Here is a 20,711-nt window from a genome sequence, read left to right as displayed (position 1 = left end):
CAATCACGTCGACTGAAACTCAAAGCATTTAGACACGCAGACATGGAGGAGAGGACATGCTTGAAGTCAAACTGAACATTAAAGGAAAAAGTGACTTTTGTTGATGTCCAATTAGTTTTGGACCATTTCTGAACTGTGTAGATGCAAGTGAAGTGAGTACCTTCTAACTGACCCATAAAGATCCTCGTGGTTCAAACAGTATTTTGATAGGACTTAAGATTAGTTAAGTTAAGACTTTTCATCAAGTGCACCGAGAGAAATTTGACCGTGATTTCCCACAGAGTAACACCATGTCAGTATTTACTGCAGTCCAGCTCAAAGCTGTTGGCTTTTATCTTCAGATGGTGAATTTAAGTGTACGAGAATTATAGAGCATTCTGATCAGTACATTAATTTCAGGCTTATTTTTCATTGGTGGATTTGTCTTCAGCAGGCAGCTGGTTCAAATCAGGGCAGTTGATGACTTGTAGAATCATTTTTTCCGACTGGATGATTAGAACTGAAAGCATTTGTCTGTAGTTGATTCGCCCACATTTCAACTCATCTAACCTATTTTAATGTCTCTGCTTTTAGTGTGTAAAGGTGATCTCCTAATTAACACACAGTGAGTCTTAAAGTGAAATCCACAAAACAGTTCAAGATTAAGAACTATTTTACCTGTACATTTGATGCCAGTTCCCCTCTTTCTCTATATGTCACTCACTCGCTGATACTCACACACACAGAAGATATTCTGCAAATATTATGGTGTTTCCTGCTTGAACTTCAGCTTTGAACAGCTCTGCACTTTGGCTTTCGTGTGAATCATTCATTGTATTTATTATTCAACATTTTTTTCACCAAAGATTCAGCAGTTATAAAAATATAAATCAAACCATTTTTTAAGGAAATGTATTCTGAGGTTTTATATACCAGTTTCAGTTACTGTTGTTAATATGTTAACAGTAAAAATAAGTTTTCTTAAAAATAATAATACTACTGTTATGTTACTTACTGTACTTGATGTCTATAAGAGACTCTTATAGACATCTAAAGGAAAAATATTTTTTAAATATAGATGCAGATTCATGCAGAAATATTGATGAGTTTTTTTTTATTTGATTTTGTAGCGCGAGAACAGACAGATGGGAGTCTCATAGTCAGTCAGTTTCTCTGGGTCTGAAGCAGCAACAGCACAGACTTTTGAGTTTTTGGAAGACGCCCCGTTCTTTCTTCTTTTTCTTCCTGATTTTAAGGTCTTCAGACTTCTCTGGAATATTGATAACAGATACAGCTGACTGAGACATGGATGGCGTTTCAGAAGGAGGTTCCTCACAGGGAACTTTCAAAAGGAGGTTCTTCGCTGAGGGGAACAGCAGGCATTGGCTGACTTTCAGACTTTTTGGCAGGGTCTTTCAGAAGGACATTCTTCATTGGAAAGAACATCAGAAATTGGTGGAGTTTCAGAAGGGGGCTTAAAGATCTTGAATATATTGTTCTTTTCTACATCTGCAATTGAAATGAACAGCACTGGCGCAAAGTTTGCACTGTTGGTGAGTAGAATTTTTGAGGATATTTGTCTCTGATTTCTGTCAGTATGCTGTGGACCATGTCATCTCTGATGGAGCAGGTGAAGATGGCCTGGCTTTCCACCGCTGTGAGAGTTTTGGTGACATGATCCAAAGTGGCCTTTGTGACACTGAAGGAGATCATGCTCAGATTCTGGGAGGCCCTGTTCAACAGGGGGCGAGGAGGAAGCTCCCAGAAGCCCTGCAGGACGCAGGGAACTACCTGTATAACCAGTTCGTGTGCGGTGAGCAGTTTGGTGCTTTGTGCTTCCTGATGCTTCTCTTTCAGGATCTGAATGTAATTTCTCACATTGCTGAGGACTTTAGGTGTTCTGTAGAGTAATGTTATAAGAATGATCTTTTAAACATATTTAAAGAATCACAGAAATATTGAAACACTGTTGCTGGACTATTAAGAATCTCACTGATATTTAGGACGTACGGCCTAAGGAGCATCCACGCTTGAAACTTCATATCCCTCATTTTGTTAATGACATTCACGGCCCAAACCTAAGATGAAAAACACATTTACAGGGCATTTTTTTCTAGAGGTTATGTGATCTCCAAAAGTCTTGTGAGCTTTCTAGTCTCACCAGTTTCAGAAGAGGTTTGGCTTCTTCTTCATCGAAATCATCTAATTTAAACTCTCAAAGCCTTCAAAAGAAAACAAAAGAGAGGTTTTCTCACAGCATTAACTCACTGCTCTCTGAGTGTCTCTTTGCTTGTCTCCACCAAAAGATCTCTTAGATCTTCATGTTTGATGGGATTTAGTTTTCCTGCTGAAGCCTAAGAAACTCCATCATCATTGCAATCTAAAAATAAAAGGAGACATTTGAACACCACCAAACTCAGGTCCTCAGAAATTACCTGATGTTTTATGTTCGTTTTGGTTTGCATGGATCTGGGTCTTACCTGAGCCCTGTAGCCTGGAAGATATCAGCAGGTCTTCACAGCCATGTTGTAAATGCATGTGTAGAACAAAACCTGTCAAAGAAATAACGAGTTACTCATTGTAACTTAAACTGATTGTCAGCTTGTCAGCTTTTAAAACTACATCAAATTCTTTAAACTGAAATGCAGTAAAAACAAATACTGTCACATACCCTGATGGGTTTGTAGATTCCTCTACTTGCTTCCATTGAAATGTTGTAGTTGTATCACAGTCGGGAACAAAAAATGTCAAAAAATTGTGTAATGTAAAATGTAGACCTGAAAATACTAAACGGGAAGGTTTCTCTTGCACAGATGAGCTGTTTGAGCTGCAGGTTGACAGAAATATTGGTGTTGGGGACTAATGCATACGTTTAAAGCCTGGCAGAATGTGGTCAATGCACAGCTTTGGTCATTTGGAGTAACTGGCCCTTTAAACAGTCCAGATCAAAAGTTCCCAGTAGAGATTTTGACCTTCACCACCATGGAGCTGTGGATTTAAAAAATATCTTACACACCGTACTACACTGTACACTGTAACTACTGTACTTCTCATTTCTGCTTCAAAGTCTATTTGGACAATTTGGACATGACAACCATTTACTGAAGTATAAAATTATGCGTTCCGAGGTTTACGTTGGGACCATGGGGTCAGGAGTAAATTAGATTTAGTCACTGTCTGAACCTGAACTAACAAATATATTCATATTTAACACACTTCCTATTGTGTGACAGGAAGATGCTCCTCTTACTCTTTATGTCACTCACTTGCTGATACACACAGACACACACACAGAAGACGTTTTGCAAAAATTCAGTTTTTTATTTGAGATTATTGAGTTTAGGCTTTTAAAATACATCATTCCACTCTTAAAGTGATTTAAAGAATATGAGATTTCAATATTCATTCAGATTTTTCCTAAATCTAAATTTTCTTTGATCATTGTACATGTACAACTTTAAAACTTCGTCTGTGTGAACTTTATCTTATCATGGGTGAATGATTCGATGTATTTCCGTTAAATTTAACAAGCTTCCCAAATATTTCAGCAATTAGAGGATTTCAGCTAAAAAAAAAACCCTATGAAATGCTAAACTAATGGTGCCAAAGCCATACATATACAGGCTACATGTTAAATTATTTCAGCTCTCACAGTGGTCGGTATTACATCAGAGTATCTTCAACAAGAGTTAAGGGGGGGAATCAAGCTCACGTGTTTAAACTACAACACAGTAACCTAACAGGCTGCACCAGCCGAGCCTGAATAAGCAGTTATTTTGTGTGTATCTGGTGTTATTTAGCCCCGGCGAGTGGGGTCAGGTGCAGGTCATCTGCTGGTCCCTCTGGTTACCAGCTTGTGTCATGTGAAAGCATGTTCAGAGGTTATCCTGAGGTCACCGGCTCTCTATACATCTCATTATTATGCAGCATCAGTGAGAAAATTATTACAGCTATCATTTGAAGCTCTAATCTTACCCATGATGATCAGTGTGGGTCTCCTGGTTCTCACTTAACATTACTGGGATTTTTAAGCACTGAAGAGCCACAGAGAGGCTTTATTGTAGAAAATTTCCCCCCTTTCCCCCCCCTCATGCTTCAGTGTGTGATAGGAGAATAAAAAAGTCTGCCTTTGTTCTGATACTTCTATAGCTTATTAGATTAAAATAATTGATACCTACAAAACTTGACAGAAGCACCTGAGGGTGCAGAGAGAAGAGCTGCGAACTGTTTTTGAAGTGCTTCAAAGGAGTGACGCGCCAAAGGTACACATGAGGTGCCAACTACGTGGCACGCTTTGTAAACCCGACAGAGTGACTCGTGGGTGAACCCTCACAGGCTTGGCGCTTGGCTTTGCAATTAAGAAGTTGTTTTTATTTCTGGAGTTTCCATCATCTAAGAAAAACCTCCAGAAATAAACAAGAAGAAATTCATTGATTGTCCTGCGACTCAGGTCGGATCTTCGCAGCGCCATTCCGAAGGCCACAAGTGGCACAAAGAGAAACCCGGGAGCAGTATTTGTTCCCACAGGGAGGGCGGCTACTTCATCATCACCGCTGTCAAAACACAGCCGAGAGAATACCCAGTAATAAGGAGGCGGCACGAGTTATAGCTGTGTGTCTGTGCAAAGAGCACCATATGTAAAAATAAAATAAATTCGCAGTGACTCACTCCCCACTCAGAATCATCAGAGATGAAATGTGAGCCTCACTTTAAGAATCACTTTATTGTCAAGTGTTATGCAGGCAAAGCATCTTTTCTGCTTGTAATTTTTTTCCCTTTTTTTTTTGTTTTTTGTTGACATAACACATTTGTACAAACCAGTTTTAAAAATATCAATAAACTGGAGCCTTTGAGGCTGACCTGCCAAAAAACCCATTATCAAATGTCATGGAGACGAACAAACATCTTTAGAAAAAGATTTACAAATGAGATGTCACTACAAAATATCAAAGAAAGAAAAAAAAGAGAAGTCGTCACACAAAATATTACCAAAAAACATCTAAATTTGTTTGGTATCAACCTTTTTCAGCTTTAAACAATAGTAACTTTTTTTTCTCCTTTTTTTCTTTTTCTTTTTTTTTTTTTGCTTTCTTCTTCTTTTGTTTGTTGATTTTTTTTTCTCCAAAAACACGTTATGGCGCAGAGAGAAAAGAAAACAGAAGAAGAAATGAACAGCGATGGTCAGACATAGAAAGACAAAAAAAGAAAAAGAAAAAAAACAGAAGCACAGAGAATAAAGAAGAGAGAAGCAGCACTACGGCAAAGAACTGAAACATGCTGTACACAACCTCAGAGTCAACGCGCACAAATACAACTCCAGCAAAAAGGCAAATATTACAAATCAAGGATAAATAATAAATTAGCCATACACAGTGGGGGTCCTGTGTGTTAACATACTTAAGGAGGGGTGGGGGAGTTAAAAGACTTGATCAATTTTATAAAATAAAAGCATCTTATTATTTTTTTTTTAATTTCAAATGAATATACGCACTGAACTAACACAGAGAAACACCACCAGAAAACATTTCGTAATATCCACGTAGCTAAACGGCCTGACCGACTCCCACCCAACAGCTCCGTCTTATATATATACCTGCCTGTGCTTTGGTTTGCACTCCGCGTCACCCTCTTACAAGTCCGGAGAGCTCCCCTCTGACTCCGTCCGGCTCACTCCGGAGATCCCTCTGTACGACAGCTTGTGTTAAGGCATTTGTGGTACATCGGTCATGTAGCGGGGTGGGGGGTTTAGAGGTTTAGAGGGGCGGTCATTAGAGCACAGAAAGCAAAAAAAATTTGAAAAGAAAGCAACGCTGTCACCACAGTTACGCCGACCGTGCCGTGTTGTTTTGTTTGATGTAAAACCTTCAAACGCGTGGCGGCGTGAAGTGTGCAGCCGTGATGTCAAAGCCACCCTGTGGTACCAGGTCATCCGGACTACGGTGCTGCCTTCCTTAATCTTAGAGCGAACTGGCTTGTTGTATTAACAAGAGAAAACTTCCCCTGACAATGTAAACATTGTTTCACTAGGATTGTCATTATTACAGTATTGCTTTCACTACACAAACAAAGTTGTAGAAAGCTAGATTGTTTTTCTCTATAGAAACCCTTTTTTTTTTCTAATGGCCACTGCGCCTCAATAGGAATGCATTTTATAAATCTTTTTTTATATGTGCTTTTTTTCCTCCCCTACTCTTCTTTTTTCTTCTCTTTTCTTAGAATTATCCCCCTATATTTGTCATCTGATCGCAAAAGAATCAAACACCTGAATCTTATCTGAGGACTTAAACCTGAACCATGAATAAAAACTCAAATTAGGTAGATCCTTTGCAGGACAGCATGGGAGTACACACTCATTCACACAGCTCACATTTACACCCACCCCCCTCCCAATACTGCCCCTGTTCTGTCACTGATCTGCAACAGCTTTGTACCTTGATTGACCCTCAGCACTGCCTGACAGGTGTGAAGCAGGAACACAACTTTTGTGCATAGAGTTCTGTTGTGATTAGGAAAATGTCTCTCAGTGTCGGGTGGTTTCAAATTCAGCAGGTCCCCTGTCTTGTGCTAATCTGCGTACATCCCTTCCCCGCCACACCTGAAATTCTTAATAGATTAAATTTTTATAAATGCCAAACTAATCTTTGATACACTCTAAATTTCTTTATTTTGTTATTATACGCGTTAGTTTTGTTTTAGACTGTTTATATTTTTCAGGTTTCCCTTCATCGCATGGATCCCTGCCCGTCCCTTTAGAGTCTCTTCGTGAGCGAACCCTTTCAAAATAAGGTCAAATTTTAGAAAAAAAAAGGAAGAAAAAAACAGAGAAAAGTAACCCCTTACAGTCCTTGCAAAGACCTCCAAAAAAACAGGAAGCCAGCCTTCCAGCGAAGAGACGGGAGGCAGGCGCCTACTCAAACTCCTCCTCTTCCTCCTCCTCTTCCTCCAGGTGATTGGAAGTGGTCGGCGTAGCGGGGTCAGAGTCACGCGACAGTGTTGCTACGGCGACAATCTGCGGGGAGGCGCCGAGGTCCTCGGGAGTGTCTTCCTCCATGTCGTCAGTGGTGATGATTGCCACCGCGGCGCTGCTCTTCTTGTTCTGGTGGGTCTTGATGTGCTTCGAGAGGTGGTCGCTGCGCATGAAGCGCTTGGAGCATTCGGGACACTCAAAGCGCTTTTCTCCTGCAACAGTGTGGAGAACAAAAAAGTCAGACTAATGTTTTAAGGAAGACTTTAAAAGAAAGAAAGTAAAGAAAAATTGTGATTCCACCTATTTTTGCAGCGTTTCTCTGCCCTATAGATTATTTGGGTGGTGAGAAAAAACAGAAACCTTTAAAGGTGCCACTTTGGCTTCTGCTGGACATTTCTCAAGAACTGAGGGTAAAATTAAAACATTGCAGCTCTAGTTTGCATTCAGCAGTGAATTCAAATTCAATTCAAAATCACCCTGCATGTCTGTGTCCATGCTTTCTCCCACCTGTGTGTGTTCTCCGGTGTCTCTGCAGCTCGTCGCTCCGGGTGAACCTCTTGCCACAGAAGATCCAGTTACAGACAAACGGCCTTTCACCGGTGTGCCAGCGCAGGTGGGCCCGTAGGTGGGATGTCTTTCCGTAGACCTTCCCGCAGCCCTCCATGTGACAGATGTGCTGCTTTTTCTTTGTGGGATCCCCGCTGTTCCTACAACACAAACTTCTGTTATGAGTGAGGACCAGGAGGTTTGTGTGTGTGTGCTACAGATCAAACTCAAAATACTCCTATAATAATTACATATTTATATTTGTAATTCCATAATTTTTATATTACAAAGCCTTTTGCTTATTCCCCCCCATATACTCTGTAACCCTAAAGCTTTAGCATTACCTGAAAGAGACGCATGCAGGAAAACAAATGTTCTCAGGCAAAGTCCCTCCCCTAAACCAAATAGAGCATTTCCTGTAGTGAGAATATGGCTGTCATGCACTCCTCCTGTTGCTGCGTGTTGTGTTTAAGAAGCCAATTCTCATGACATTTTCAGTGCTTCATGTGTGAAAACAGTTTTAGATATAGTTTTGTGCTTTTGTCTCATTTAGTATGTGCAGATGCATGAATTGTCAAGTTGGACCCCGCCTTCTCTTTCAGTCGTTTGCCTGCACCCCACCCCCACTTCTCCTCTGCATTTGCAAGCCTCAGAAGTTATCTCACGAGCGCTGGGCCCAACTGCCAACGCGTCTGTGTATGTTAAGCAGCGTAGCAGAACAAGGTACAAATTTTTTATGAATCAGGAAGTAAACTTTATGTCTCATTAGCATATATACATTTTTTTTTTTTTTAAACATCATATGGACATGGTAACCAATATATGAGTATGTAAAAATTTCAGCTTAGGAATCATAATCTTTTATTCAAAAGCAATTAAAATTCAATTGCATCTTTTTTTAAACCACTGTTGGTGCATGATATTGAAAATTCTGGAAACAATAATTTTTTTTTCTCAATGTTCTCAAAATTGAGAACATGTAATTTATGGATTTATGGAGAATGAACTGTGTCAGTCTTGTCAGTTTTGTTAATTTGTTAGTAGTAATCAGTACAGAGAGAAAACTGCTGTGAGGTGATGAAAAAAAAAATCTACTACGGAAAGACTTTTAAGTCCAAAAACAAAAAACTGCTTCCTTTGAGATTGTATAGTTTGGATTCACTATAACTTCTGACCCTTCAAAGTCCCTTCAAAGACTAGAAATAATCATGAGTATCTTATGCATGCTTTGCATACCTTCCCTCTCCATCCCTGCAGTTTGGACAAGAGCAGGCAACACGTCGAAGCCTCTTGCTGGGCGGTCCCTCCTGGTCTGAAGAACTTTGCACAGAGCTCAGCTGGTCTGGACTCATTGACGAGCCTGATGCAACATTGCCCACAGTGACAGTCACTGGAGACGACTGAACTTTGACCCCATCTTGACCCTGTGGTTGACCTGGAGGATGATTGAAAGTGTGTAAACACATGATCAAAAACAAGAACAGTTTCTATATTACAACAGAGAAAGTTAAAAAACAAGAACACCTTTGACTACAGGCTGTACATACAATATGGAGCCACCATTATATCTCCCATTGGTTTGAGGTGATCTGCTTTGAAACTTTAGGCCTAAAGCATATGCTGCATTGTCTGTTCTATTCTAAATTTGCTAAACGAGCATATGAACTTCACTCAAGAAGACTTGAAACTAACACTTAAAGCCTTTAACTCTTTAGGAAAATAATTGCTGAGGTATTAAAACAAGTGAGATATAGTATCATTTTTCATAGACTTTTCTACAAACTGATACCAAGAGAGTCACCCTCTGCTGATCACTAGAAAGAATGTAGTTCAATGACTTGGTCTTCACTTTAAAGACAGAGAGGCAACATGCACTTTTATTACAGACTATGTGTCATACACACAGTCTAACTGAGCAAGCAGGAGAGCAGGACATCCTTTAATTCAAGCTTTATAGATTAGTTTGTCATGATATGAGGGATTAGCGCACTGGACTAATATGATATTTTCTCAAGAAATAAAGACTCTCTGTCTCCACAACCCCATTGCATTCACAGTTTATGAAAGTGAGCAGATTGGTGCTGAATACACATTTAGACAGTTACTCTCATAATGCCCTTACCCTGTAGACCAGTAATAGTGAGCGGTACGCCCTGCACCTGGACCCCAGCTGTGCTCAGTCCTGCAATGCTGACCGTCTGCACCCCTGACCCGGGGTTTATCTGGGCTGCACTTAGCGTCAAGGGAGCTCCACTAAGAGAGACTAGTCCCCCACTTCCAACTGCAGTCCCACCAGCTACCGGAGCCAGCGTCAGCTGCTGTGGCACAGCTGTCCCGAGACCACCCTGCAGGGAGACTCCACCGGGTAGCTGCAGCGTTTGCCAGGTGAGCTGCCCAGAGGGTGATAGGGTTGGGGTACGAATAAGGACCTGGGCAGAGTTCGGGAAGGCCTGGATGGGCTGCAAGGTCTGTCCTGGAGCCAGCTGCAGGGTCTGAATGTGCTGAGGTTGCTGTTGGCCCTGTGCCTGACCCTGACTCTGAGCCTGGGGCTGCAGCTGGATCTGCTGCACCAACTGGTGCCCCACCTGGCCCACAATCACCTGCTGAATGGCTCCAGGTGTGTCTGTCTGGTTCTGTAGCCCGTTGGTCTGATTCTGGCTTTGAGAGTCTGCCTCGCTGCTCTGCACTTGGGCGTCAGCTGATCCACCCTCTGATCCAGCTGAAACCACTTGAGCCCCATCAGGCACGCTGTCGCCTTCGGCTACTGCCGTTGTTGATCCAGCTGCAGCTGTGGTAGGAGCCACCCCTGACACAGCTGTTGTCACCAGCTGGTTGCCATTAGCAACAGAGAATGTGCCATCTGCTGATTGGATAAGCTGCACAGCTCCACCCCCTCCGACATTATTGATCACAGGCAAAGCCAGGGTCATGCCACCAAGGTTTATAGGTACTGTGGTCATGACAGGAGTTTGGGAGCCTTGCAGAGTCTGCAGCTGAAGTGGGAATGACTGCGCAGGACGGATCTGCAGTGGAACCGTCTGATTGGCTGTACTCGTCAGGATGGCCTGCTGGTTGGTGGGTTGAATGATAGCTTGGGTCTGGCCCGAACTCGGAGTCTGGATGAGCTGAACCTGCTCGGGAACGGCCCCGATGGACGCTGTTTGAGGGCTGATGTGGATCTGCTGTCCATCTGCAGTCTGCAAGTGCGGGATGACCTGATACTGGACTCCTGCTCCGGCATTGGGCAGGTTCTGAACCTGGATGATCTGAAATTGCTGCTGCTGATTGGCTGCGACACTGTTGGTCCCACCTACTGCCTTTACCTGCCCAACAGGAAAGGAGCAGTAAATCAGTTATGTGGACAAGGATTAAAAATTGATAAAAACATTTGCACAAACACACCACTCCCCTCACCTTACGTCCACCAGGTGAGCTGTCATTAGTTAAGGTGGTGGCCACGGTCACAGCAACAGGTTGACTGGTGTTCTCCTTGGCCATAGTAGGCGCTGCTGTAATGATCTGCCAGCCGTTCCCTGTGAACTGTGCCGGGACCAGTTCTAGCTGCTGGGGCACTAAGGCCTGACCCCCAGCTGTGTCCACCACTATTTGACCCTGGATCTGTCCCGCCTGCAACTGGATCTGACCAGCCTGGACCTGGATCTGCTGGGCCCCTGCTTGGCCCTGTGCCCCCTCTGCTCCCCCCTGCCCTCCGATCTTACTGCAGGTGGCTGCTAGCAGAGCCAATGGAGAGGGCTGAGAGGAATCCTAGAGGAGATGGTGGAGGAAAGGGGATGGAGGAGTAATGGATGGATGGATGGGAGGGGTGAGAAGGGTGATAGGGAAAACAGGAGTGACAGGTGAAGGAAGGACAAGAAGGGAGTCAGGGTTAGAAACATACATTAACAGCTTGTACGCATACACAAAGCAATAGAGTACATGTGCAAAGATAAAAATGCTTAAGGCTGGGGATGATAGCAGGTATCATTGCAAACGCTCACGCAATGATTAATTTTAAATGAATACGCGAAAAAGAGCGAGGGGTGGGAAATAACATGGTGCAGAAAAAAGAAACACAAAAAGCTGAGTGAAAGCGAGAGAGAGAGCTGTCAGTGGAAGTGGGCGGTATTACAGGAAGCGAGTGGGTGGGCATGTGAGAACCACATTTCTGTTTTCTCAGAACACTGGAAGAAAATGCAGCCTTCTCTCTCCTCCCTTTTCAAAGGAACTAGGTCGCAGGCAAATTTTTAATGCTCAACACCTCACAACAGTGCACGGGGAAACAGCCTAGATTTTGTAACAACTACAACAGCAGGAAAATTAACACAGCAGCGATGCTCGTCATGCACATTTAATGACAATAAGATGCGCTCAAGAACAGCTGCCTGGCTCAAAAATAATCTCAAAGATATATATGTATACAACCTGCTGCAGAGAGAAGTTTCACAGTCTTGGGGCCACTTAACCAAAGCTGCAGGTCTTTCAATAATATCCACGTGCAGAATTAAATCATTCTGACCATAATTCAAACAGACAGTTCAAAAAGTATAGCGGCTGAAGTGTGACAGCCGTGTAAGCCTATTCATGAGGCTCTGGGTTGGCTCACTGTAGGGCTGCACAGAAGCAGGAAGTGGAATTCACCAGAGAAACGCCCCCAGAGGTGTCTGGCTGGCTAGGCTGGGAGGGAGGGAGTACATTTTTGGCCTACAGGCAAGGGAAAAGTAACGAACTATAATAAACTCCTGTCTCCTTGCTTTTACCTGTGATCCAGAACTTTTCCCCCTTTTAGATGCTTTCCCTCCTTCAGTTCCAGATGATTCCTTCTTCGAGTCTGTGAGGAAAAGGCAGAAATGAGAATATTTTCAATTACAATATTATCACATGGGGATTACTGAGTACTACAAAGTCCCGAGCAGTATACGGGGCACTGCATGCTGCAAATAAAATCCAAGCAAAAAAAATAGCATATATGGCATCACAGAGGTGATCAATATAGACAGAAGAGAAACCAGTAACCTTATCATCAATATCAAAGGGGCATTGAGCTTCCTATCTGTCAAACGGCTATAAAGAGGGAAAGAGGGGTGGAGACGGGGAGGGGGAGGGTACCTACCACTCATAACGCATTAATATACCGAGAGGGAGAGGGTGTAGTTCACGGTAGAAGGCCGGCCGGGTACACAGGCGGAGGACGGCCTATATGTTCGGCTCTGAGCCGTGGCGGATCTGCCCGTTTGACGAAACCACCCACCGGCCAGGAAGGGCGGTGCCAAGCGCAGGAACAATCAAACAGCCCCAAATAACGGAAATAACAGAGAGAGCGGTGACCGTCCCCGGCCCGCCGGACACCTCACAGATCCGTCGTATGACTCCTTTACCGGATAGACAGTCCATAAACGAACAAATTGGCGGTTGTCAGAGTGATATCCACAGAGAAGTTGGCAGTGTGTGACCGTAGAGGCCCACCCACTTCCATTTAAGCATCAGGACAACACCCTCCTCGCAGCTCCTGCCTGTCACCGCTGTTTCTCACGCCGCACGACGCGGGGACGCCTCGTCGCTGTCCGTCGCGCGCCGAAAACAAACCGTCACCTGTATTGGTATTTTAAGCGTGTTCCCCTTTTTTTCGTGCACAATTGATTTTTTAAAGGGGGGGATACAGGGAGATAGCTGTGGCTTTTGTGGGCGGATGCGCTCCTCCCACATATTCAGATTGGACGACGGGGCTCGGCGTGCGAGGGTCGAGATGGGAGTTGTATTTTGGTGAGGCCTCGCCTTCTCGAACTGGCTAGCGCGAGCGGGACTACAACTTCCGTGATGCTCCGGCTCGTCGGTTGGGTTTGGAGCGGCGGTGTCGGTAGTCATGTTGGTGTGAGAGCGAGAAGGAAGGGCGGTGACTTCTGTGTTGTGGGGGTTGGGCAAACGGGAAAGGAGGTGTGTGTGCGCGCGCCCGTGTGTTTTGTGCACGCGTGTCAGTTTCAGAATGTCAGTAACGGTTAAAAAAATTAAGATAATCAGGGAAACAAACGATTTAATTATTTTGAAATCATTTAAAAGGTGAAAATGCAACAGTGTTGCTTCTAAGCTGATGTACTTCTATTTATTTACCTCATCTATTTCCCCCCTTGTTGTCAACTTTAGATCGTATGTAGTAGAAAATTACGTCATTGCATTGCCAGAGGCTTTAGGAAATTCACACTAGTACAAGATTTGTGTGTGTGTGTTTGTGTTTGGCTGTTGTTATGCAATTGTGAATTGAATATGTGGGTTCTGATTGGCTAGTTCAACAAAAATGGTTCTTCAGACAAACTGAACTTTTGGGATATGCATTATAGCTTCATTCTGCCAATCAGCAGTAATTTTTACAGTGGGGGAAACAATTATTTGATCCTTTTGAACAATTTGTATTTGAATTTGTATGTTTGGTCAGTTGCAAAGAAATAAACAGTCTCTAATTGTTATGAAAGTTTTATCATGGAGAGCGACTACTTGGATACTAACCCCGAGTTGCTCTCCAATGCATCGGAGTATGAATGTGTGTGAATTTTAGGTAGGAAGCACTTAAAAGCATAGAAAACTGCTTGTGTGAACTGAGTGTGAATGTGGCATGTTGTATAAAGCGCTTTGGGTGCTCTAGGAGAGTAGAAAAGTGCTATATGTGACTTCAGCTTGGGTACCTTGATGGATCTGGTCAAAGGAGCTTGCAAAGAAAAGCGTCTGGACTTCTTTAAGTTTACTTGAAGACGTTTCACCTCTCATCCGAGAAGCTTCTTCAGTTCTAAGGTCAAATGGTGGAGAGTCCCAGATATAAACCTAGTGGGAGTATCGCCCCACAGAGGGACAAAAGGACCCCCTGATGATCTTCTAATCGCCTGAGCCAAGGTGTGAAACTGGGTGTGGGTCCCAATCAGCCAGAGTTTCGGGTGCTGACTTTAAGAACGCCCATTTAGGATAGCCGCACGTTTTGAGTGCTTCCTTTACATGTGTGTGTTCCTTCTTTTGTCCTTCAGGCTTAGAGGGAACATGTTCTGCCCGGTGGTGTGCGGCTATCCTAAATGGGCGTTCTTAAAGTCAGCAAAGAGGCACAGAAAAGAAGACCAGACACCAACGAGGGAGGATAAGAAGGACAGACGCAACAACATTGTCATCCCCTATGTAGCCGGTGTATCAGAAAAACTTAGGAGAGTTTTCTCCAAGCATGACATCCCGGTGCATTTCAGACCCAGCAACACGCTCAGACAAAAACTGGTTCACCCGAAAGACAAAACGCCAAAACACAGACTTAACAATGTGGTGTATGCTGTACAGTGCAGCGAGGAATGCCCAGACCTCTACATTGGAGAGACCAAACAGCCACTTCACAAGCGCATGGCACAACACAGAAGAGCCACCTCCACAGGACAAGACTCAGCAGTCCATCTGCATCTTAAGGATAAAGGACACTCTTTCGAGGATGCCAATGTTCACATTTTGGACAGAGAGGACAGATGGTTTGAAAGAGGAGTGAAAGAAGCCATCTATGTCCACTGTGAGCGACCATCTTTGAACAGAGGCGGGGGTTTACGACACCAACTCTCTGCCATCTATAATCCAGTTTTGAGATCCCTTCCCAGACGCCTTAACGCCCACTCACATCCTGGGCCATCTGACCTCAGGAATTCGCATGATAAGGTGGGGCCAGGTGTCACAATGATCACACCCGAAACTCTGGCTGATTGGGACCCACACCCAGTTTCACACCTTGGCTCAGGCGATTAGAAGATCATCAGGGGGTCCTTTTGTCCCTCTGTGGGGCGATACTCCCACTAGGTTTATATCTGGGACTCTCCACCATTTGACCTTAGAACTGAAGAAGCTTCTCGGATGAGAGGTGAAACGTCTTCAAGTAAACTTAAAGAAGTCCAGACGCTTTTCTTTGCAAGCTCCTTTGACTACGATGACCTGGATGACTGAGAACCTTCACAGACATCTTGATGGATCTGGTAAACAGGCTAACATCCCAGACTGCCATAAACCACAGATGTTTAAAAGAATGCTAAGAATCTGAATAACTGATGCATTTAAAAAAGATCATCTACTAACTAAATCACAGTAAATATAGTAATTATTTATTTGTTCATTAAGTGACTTTCTAGAAGCTGGTTGCTTATATAATCCAGCTACAATACACACTGTTTTCTGTTTAGACCAATAATACATAAGCAGTCCATCTGTTTAAGCATTCAGGAGCTGTCCACGAAATAAGAATCAGCCTGGCATGATAACTTTAGCCCATAAAGTGACACTGTTACTACTGTTCTGTAAATGCATCTGGGGTGGTTTCAGGCCGAGGAACAACAGCTGTACTTAAGTGTCTAAATAGAAACAGAAGTCAAGTCTGTCACTCTAGTGACAAAACCTCTTTCAGACTTCTAAACAGTGTGTTTTTAATGCATCTGAGAAGTAGAGGTTTGTGATGAAGCAGAAGGCCTGTATGAGGGCCTTTAGGCCTGTATTGGTTTCTCCATGGCTTTAGCCAGTCACAGCCCTGGTTCACCAAGCAGAAAACATCATTAGCAAGAGGCCAACTGAGGTTATGGCTCTGGCTCACAGGGGAAATATTTAGGCTTATAGACTGGCAGCCAAGGCAATGCAGTTGTCTCAGTGTCTCACCCCAACATAACATCATAAACACTCAGACAGGATGGTATAGAAGTTCCATATCTAGTATTAATTAAAAATGCGACAACTCATCTCTTTTAGTCTAATTGACGTGTTAATAAGTTGTTTCCCTGAACATGATCCTTTTATGCCTTTGTGTGCCTAAATGAGGAAAAAGTGCACAGGTAGACCTAAACCTTTGCATCATCTTAGTATGCACAGACCTCTAAATGTGTAAATAAGTGTCTTACGTGTCTTCACCAGCCTATCTGCTGTGTGCCTGTAAGTTAAACAAACCCGTTCAAACTCTGAAAACTATTGCAATATATGTAACAATCAGAAGTCATTGTTGAGAAAGAAGAGGAAATTGAAAAAATAACAAATGTACAGTAGGATTAAGCATTGTGCTTGGCTTTTTGGCTGTCGCCATCTTAGTTATAAAATAAGTTTATCACTAGTTAGGTAGCCTGTTTAGCAGGGTGCATCAATGATCCAATGGGACATTAAAGGGGCTGTTAACTTTGGCTAGCATAAAACAAAATGACCTGAAGGAAACAGCTGTTTATTAGCACAGCTGAATTCTCAGCAAAAGGTTGCCAGTTGCTTTACGTGTCAGAATGTGTTCAATATATCTCATTTTAAAATATTAAATGGTAAAAGATATCATAAGCCTTCAGCTTTGTTCCTCATTGCTCACACACAGCCACTAAGAGGTTACTGCTTCCCTAACTTTGAAACCCTGATGGTATAAACCAACGTATCTGAGACTGTCTACCATGCTGCGGTCCTCAGGAGGAACTGTTCAGCTGTAATATCAGCTGTTTAGTTTCCTTGTGGCTTTCACAAGTTAACGCTGTTAAAAACACAATTTTCACTGGAGCAAGTCTTTCAGCCTTGTCCATGCATGTAGCTTGCATTTGATAAAGCTTAATTTAGTCCCTGTGTGTCTCATAGACATTCTTAACATGGCCTTTCACATTTGAGTATCATAATGCTGAGACATATCTCATGAACGAGACTTTTCACACTTAGTGACCTACAGAAATTTTGAGAACTTTATTCTTGTAGCATGCTCATACACTTTATGCTTATGTGGTTTCGTTTCCCCTTTTCAAAGGTTTTTATTCTGTTTGTGTGTGTGTGTGTGTGTGTGTGTGTTTGGGGGAACGCTGCAGTCTAAACATATTTTCATAATGAAACTATGTTCACAGGAAAACACACCTGGGCTGGCCTAGAAACATACATGCACACGCACTGTAATTACTGCGGAAGCCACGGCCCTTGTTCCCGCCTCCTGGGCCACTCGGCAAGGCGTTGCTAGGCAACGAGGTCTGCTCGGAAGAAGGGGTGTTGTTATATATGTATGTAAGGTGGTGGTGATGGAAGGGGGTGTGGTAGAAAGAAGGCTGTTCTCTAGGACAAATAAATATCCTGCTAACAGAAAAACTAATATCCACTGCAGTAAAACTCTATGATACAATAAGGCTTTAATTTACAGCAGGTTCAATCCTCGTTAAAATTGTATTTATCATATTTGTCTGAAAAGTCATTGAGTTTCCTGCAAAATTTAGCATTCCTTTATGCTCACCAAAAGACAAATAAATAAATAAACAAATAAATAAATAAAATATCAGCATATAAATAATAAACATTACAGCTAAAGGAATCCACGATGGGAACAGGTTATAAATGATAGTTCCATTTGTGAACATCTGCAACCACTAGATGGCGCCATGTATCAATCAGGACGACAGATTGTGTACTCGGCCTTGCAGCTGTTATCACGAAAGACGTTTTCAGGTTTCTTACAATGAAAAAAAGTTGTTTAAAAAGAATCCGTTGCAAATCAAACTTCTACATTGCAGGTAGAGTCAAAGGTTTTCTGAAGGGTCCTTTTATTTATTTTCTGTTGTAATACAGAGCCACGAACAAAGTGTTTGCCACCTTGTTGATTTCTTAGTTTTTTTCTTACTTGTCACACAGACTAGTTTTAAATCATCAAACAAATGTTCATATTAGACAGAGATAACCAGAGTAATCACAAAATTCAGAATGAAATGATAATTTTATTTATTAAGGAGAAAACATATCTAAACCCACCTGGCTCTGTGTGGAAAAGTAATTGCCCCTTCCCTTTTTTTCACATCACGAATTGACTGTGAATAAGCAAATATTTGGAAAGCTAAGTTCAATTTCACTGGCCACACCCAGGCCTGATTAAGTAGAACCTGTCTGACAAAGTGACGTAAGATAAAAGATCTCAAACAGCAACACATTGTGCCATGAGCTAAAGAAACAGATGAGAAACCAAGTCACTGACATCTCTGTGCTTGTCCTGCTAGACATCAGTGCAGCGTTCGATACTGTTGACCATAATATCCTATTAGAGCGATTAGAACATGCTGTAGGTATTACAGGTACTGCACTGCAGTGGTTTGTATCATATCTATCTAATAGACTCCAATTTGTGCATGTAAATGGAGAGTCCTCTTCACACACTGAGGTTAATTATGGAGTTCCACAGGGTTCAGTGCTAGGACCAATTCTGTTTACATTATACATGCTTCCCTTAGGCAGCATCATTAGAAGACATAGCATACATTTTCACTGCTATGCAGATGACACCCAGCTCTATCTGTCCATGAAGCCAGATAACACACACCAATTAGTTAAACTGCAGGAATGTCTTAAAGACATAAAGACCTGGATGGCCGCTAACTTTCTGCTTCTTAATTCAGATAAAACTGAGGTTATTGTACTCGGCCCTGAAAATCTTAGAAATATGGTATCTAACCAGATTCATACTCTGGATGGCATTACCTTGGCCTCCAGTAACGCTGTGAGGAACCTTGGAGTCATTTTTGACCAGGACATGTCCTTCAACGCACATATTAAACAAATATGTAAGACTGCTTTCTTCCATTTGCGCAACATCTCTAAAATTAGAAATATCCTGTCTCAGAGTGACGCTGAAAAACTAGTTCATGCATTTATTACTTCCAGGCTGGACTACTGTAATTCATTATTATCAGGATGTCCAAAAAACTCACTGAAAAGCCTTCAGCTAATCCAAAATGCTGCAGCAAGAGTACTGACAGGGACTAGAAAGAGAGAGCATATTTCTCCTGTTTTGGCTTCCCTTCATTGGCTTCCTGTTAAGTCCAGAATTGAATTCAAAATCCTGCTCCTCACATACAAGGTCTTAAATAATCAGGCCCCATCTTATCTTAATGACCTTGTAGTACCATATCACCCTATTAGAGCACTTCGCTCTCGCTCTGCAGGCCTACTTGTTGTTCCTAGAGTATTTAAAAGTAGAATGGGAGGCAGAGCCTTCAGTTTTCAGGCCCCTCTTCTGTGGAACCAGCTTCCAGTTTGGATTCGGGAGACAGAAACTATCTCTACTTTTAAGATTAGGCTTAAAACTTTCCTTTTTGCTAAAGCATATAGTTAGGGCTGGACCAGGTGACCCTGAATCCTCCCTTAGTTATGCTGCAATAGACGTAGGCTGCCGGGGGATTCCCATGATGCATTGAGTTTTTCCTTTCCAGTCACCTTTCTCACTCACTATGTATTAATAGACCTCTCTGCATTGAATCATATCTGTTATTAACCTCTGTCTCTCTTCCACAGCATGTCTTTTATCCTGTCTTCCTTCTCTCACCCCAACCGGTCACAGCAGATGGCCGCCCCTCCCTGAGCCTGGTTCTGCCGGAGGTTTCTTCCTGTTAAAAGGGAGTTTTTCCTTCCCACTGTCGCCAAAGTGCTTGCTCATAGGGGGTCATATGATTGTTGGGTTTTTCTCTGTATCTATGAAGCGCCTTGAGGCGACTTTTGTTGTGATTTGGCGCTATATAAATAAAATTGAATTGAATTGAATTGAATCTATCTATTGAGGCGATTGCGGCTCAAAGAGTTGGCAGTTCGTCTTGTAACCGGAAGGTTGCCAGTTCGAGCCATGGTCGTTGTGTCCTTGGGCACAACGACCTACCGCCTACTGGTAATGGCCAGAGGGGCCGATGGCACGATATGGCAGCCTCGCTTCTGTCAGTCTGCCCCAGGGCAGCTGTGGCTACAACTGTAGCTTGTCTCCACCAGTGTGTGAATATGAGAGTGAATGAATAGTGGAATTGTACAGTGCTTTGAGGGCCCCGAAAAGCGCTATATAAATGCAATCCATTATTATAATTCATTATTATCAGTCTCACAACAGTTACAAAGCCATCTCTAAGACTTTAAGACTCCAGTGAACCACGGTGAGAGCCATTATCCATAAATGAAGAAAATACGGAACAGTGGTGAACCTTCTAAGCCAGCCTACCAAAATGACGCCAAGTGCATATATCAACGACTCATCCAGGAGGTTACAAAAGAACCCAGAAGATAATTTAAAGAAGTGCAGGCCTCACTTGCCTCAGCTAAGCTCAGAGTGCATGATTCAACAATAAGAAAGAGACTGGGCAAAAATGGCATTTATGGAAGAGTTCTAATGTAAAAATCACTGCTGACCAAAAACACTCATCTCATATTTAACAAAGAAACATCTGGTTCATAACACATTAACATTTAATTACACTATAGT

General features: G+C 42.7%; 1 protein-coding gene across 1 annotated transcript; it reads right to left on the bottom strand.

Annotated features, from left to right (window-relative positions):
* Window positions 1-4,682: 4,682 nt before the first annotated feature.
* Window positions 4,683-13,278, bottom strand: sp4 (sp4 transcription factor). The gene is made up of 7 exons (XM_084919524.1): window positions 12,603-13,278; window positions 12,250-12,320; window positions 10,907-11,257; window positions 9,615-10,815; window positions 8,729-8,927; window positions 7,454-7,653; window positions 4,683-7,158 (listed from the first exon to the last, which is right to left on the bottom strand). Exons 1-7 carry the CDS (start codon window positions 12,607-12,609, stop codon window positions 6,887-6,889), a joined length of 2,301 nt encoding a protein of 766 aa, XP_084775650.1. The 5' UTR covers window positions 12,610-13,278; the 3' UTR covers window positions 4,683-6,886.
* Window positions 13,279-20,711: the final 7,433 nt, after the last annotated feature.

The sequence above is a fragment of the Perissodus microlepis genome, chromosome 22 (assembly GCF_051167445.1).
Source record: "Perissodus microlepis isolate ML-2025 ecotype Zambia chromosome 22, ASM5116744v1, whole genome shotgun sequence".
Taxonomy (NCBI): domain Eukaryota; kingdom Metazoa; phylum Chordata; class Actinopteri; order Cichliformes; family Cichlidae; genus Perissodus; species Perissodus microlepis.
This window is presented reverse-complemented; position numbering and strand designations above follow the sequence as displayed.

Bases quoted from the DNA above. Each gene is read 5' to 3' on its own strand.
- sp4 (XM_084919524.1), bottom strand. The intron at 10,816-10,906 runs GTGAGGGGAGTG...CCTGTTGGGCAG, and splicing joins GCTCACCTGGTGGACGTAAG to GTAAAGGCAGTAGGTGGGAC. The intron at 8,928-9,614 runs GTAAGGGCATTA...ATCATCCTCCAG, and splicing joins CACTATTACTGGTCTACAGG to GTCAACCACAGGGTCAAGAT.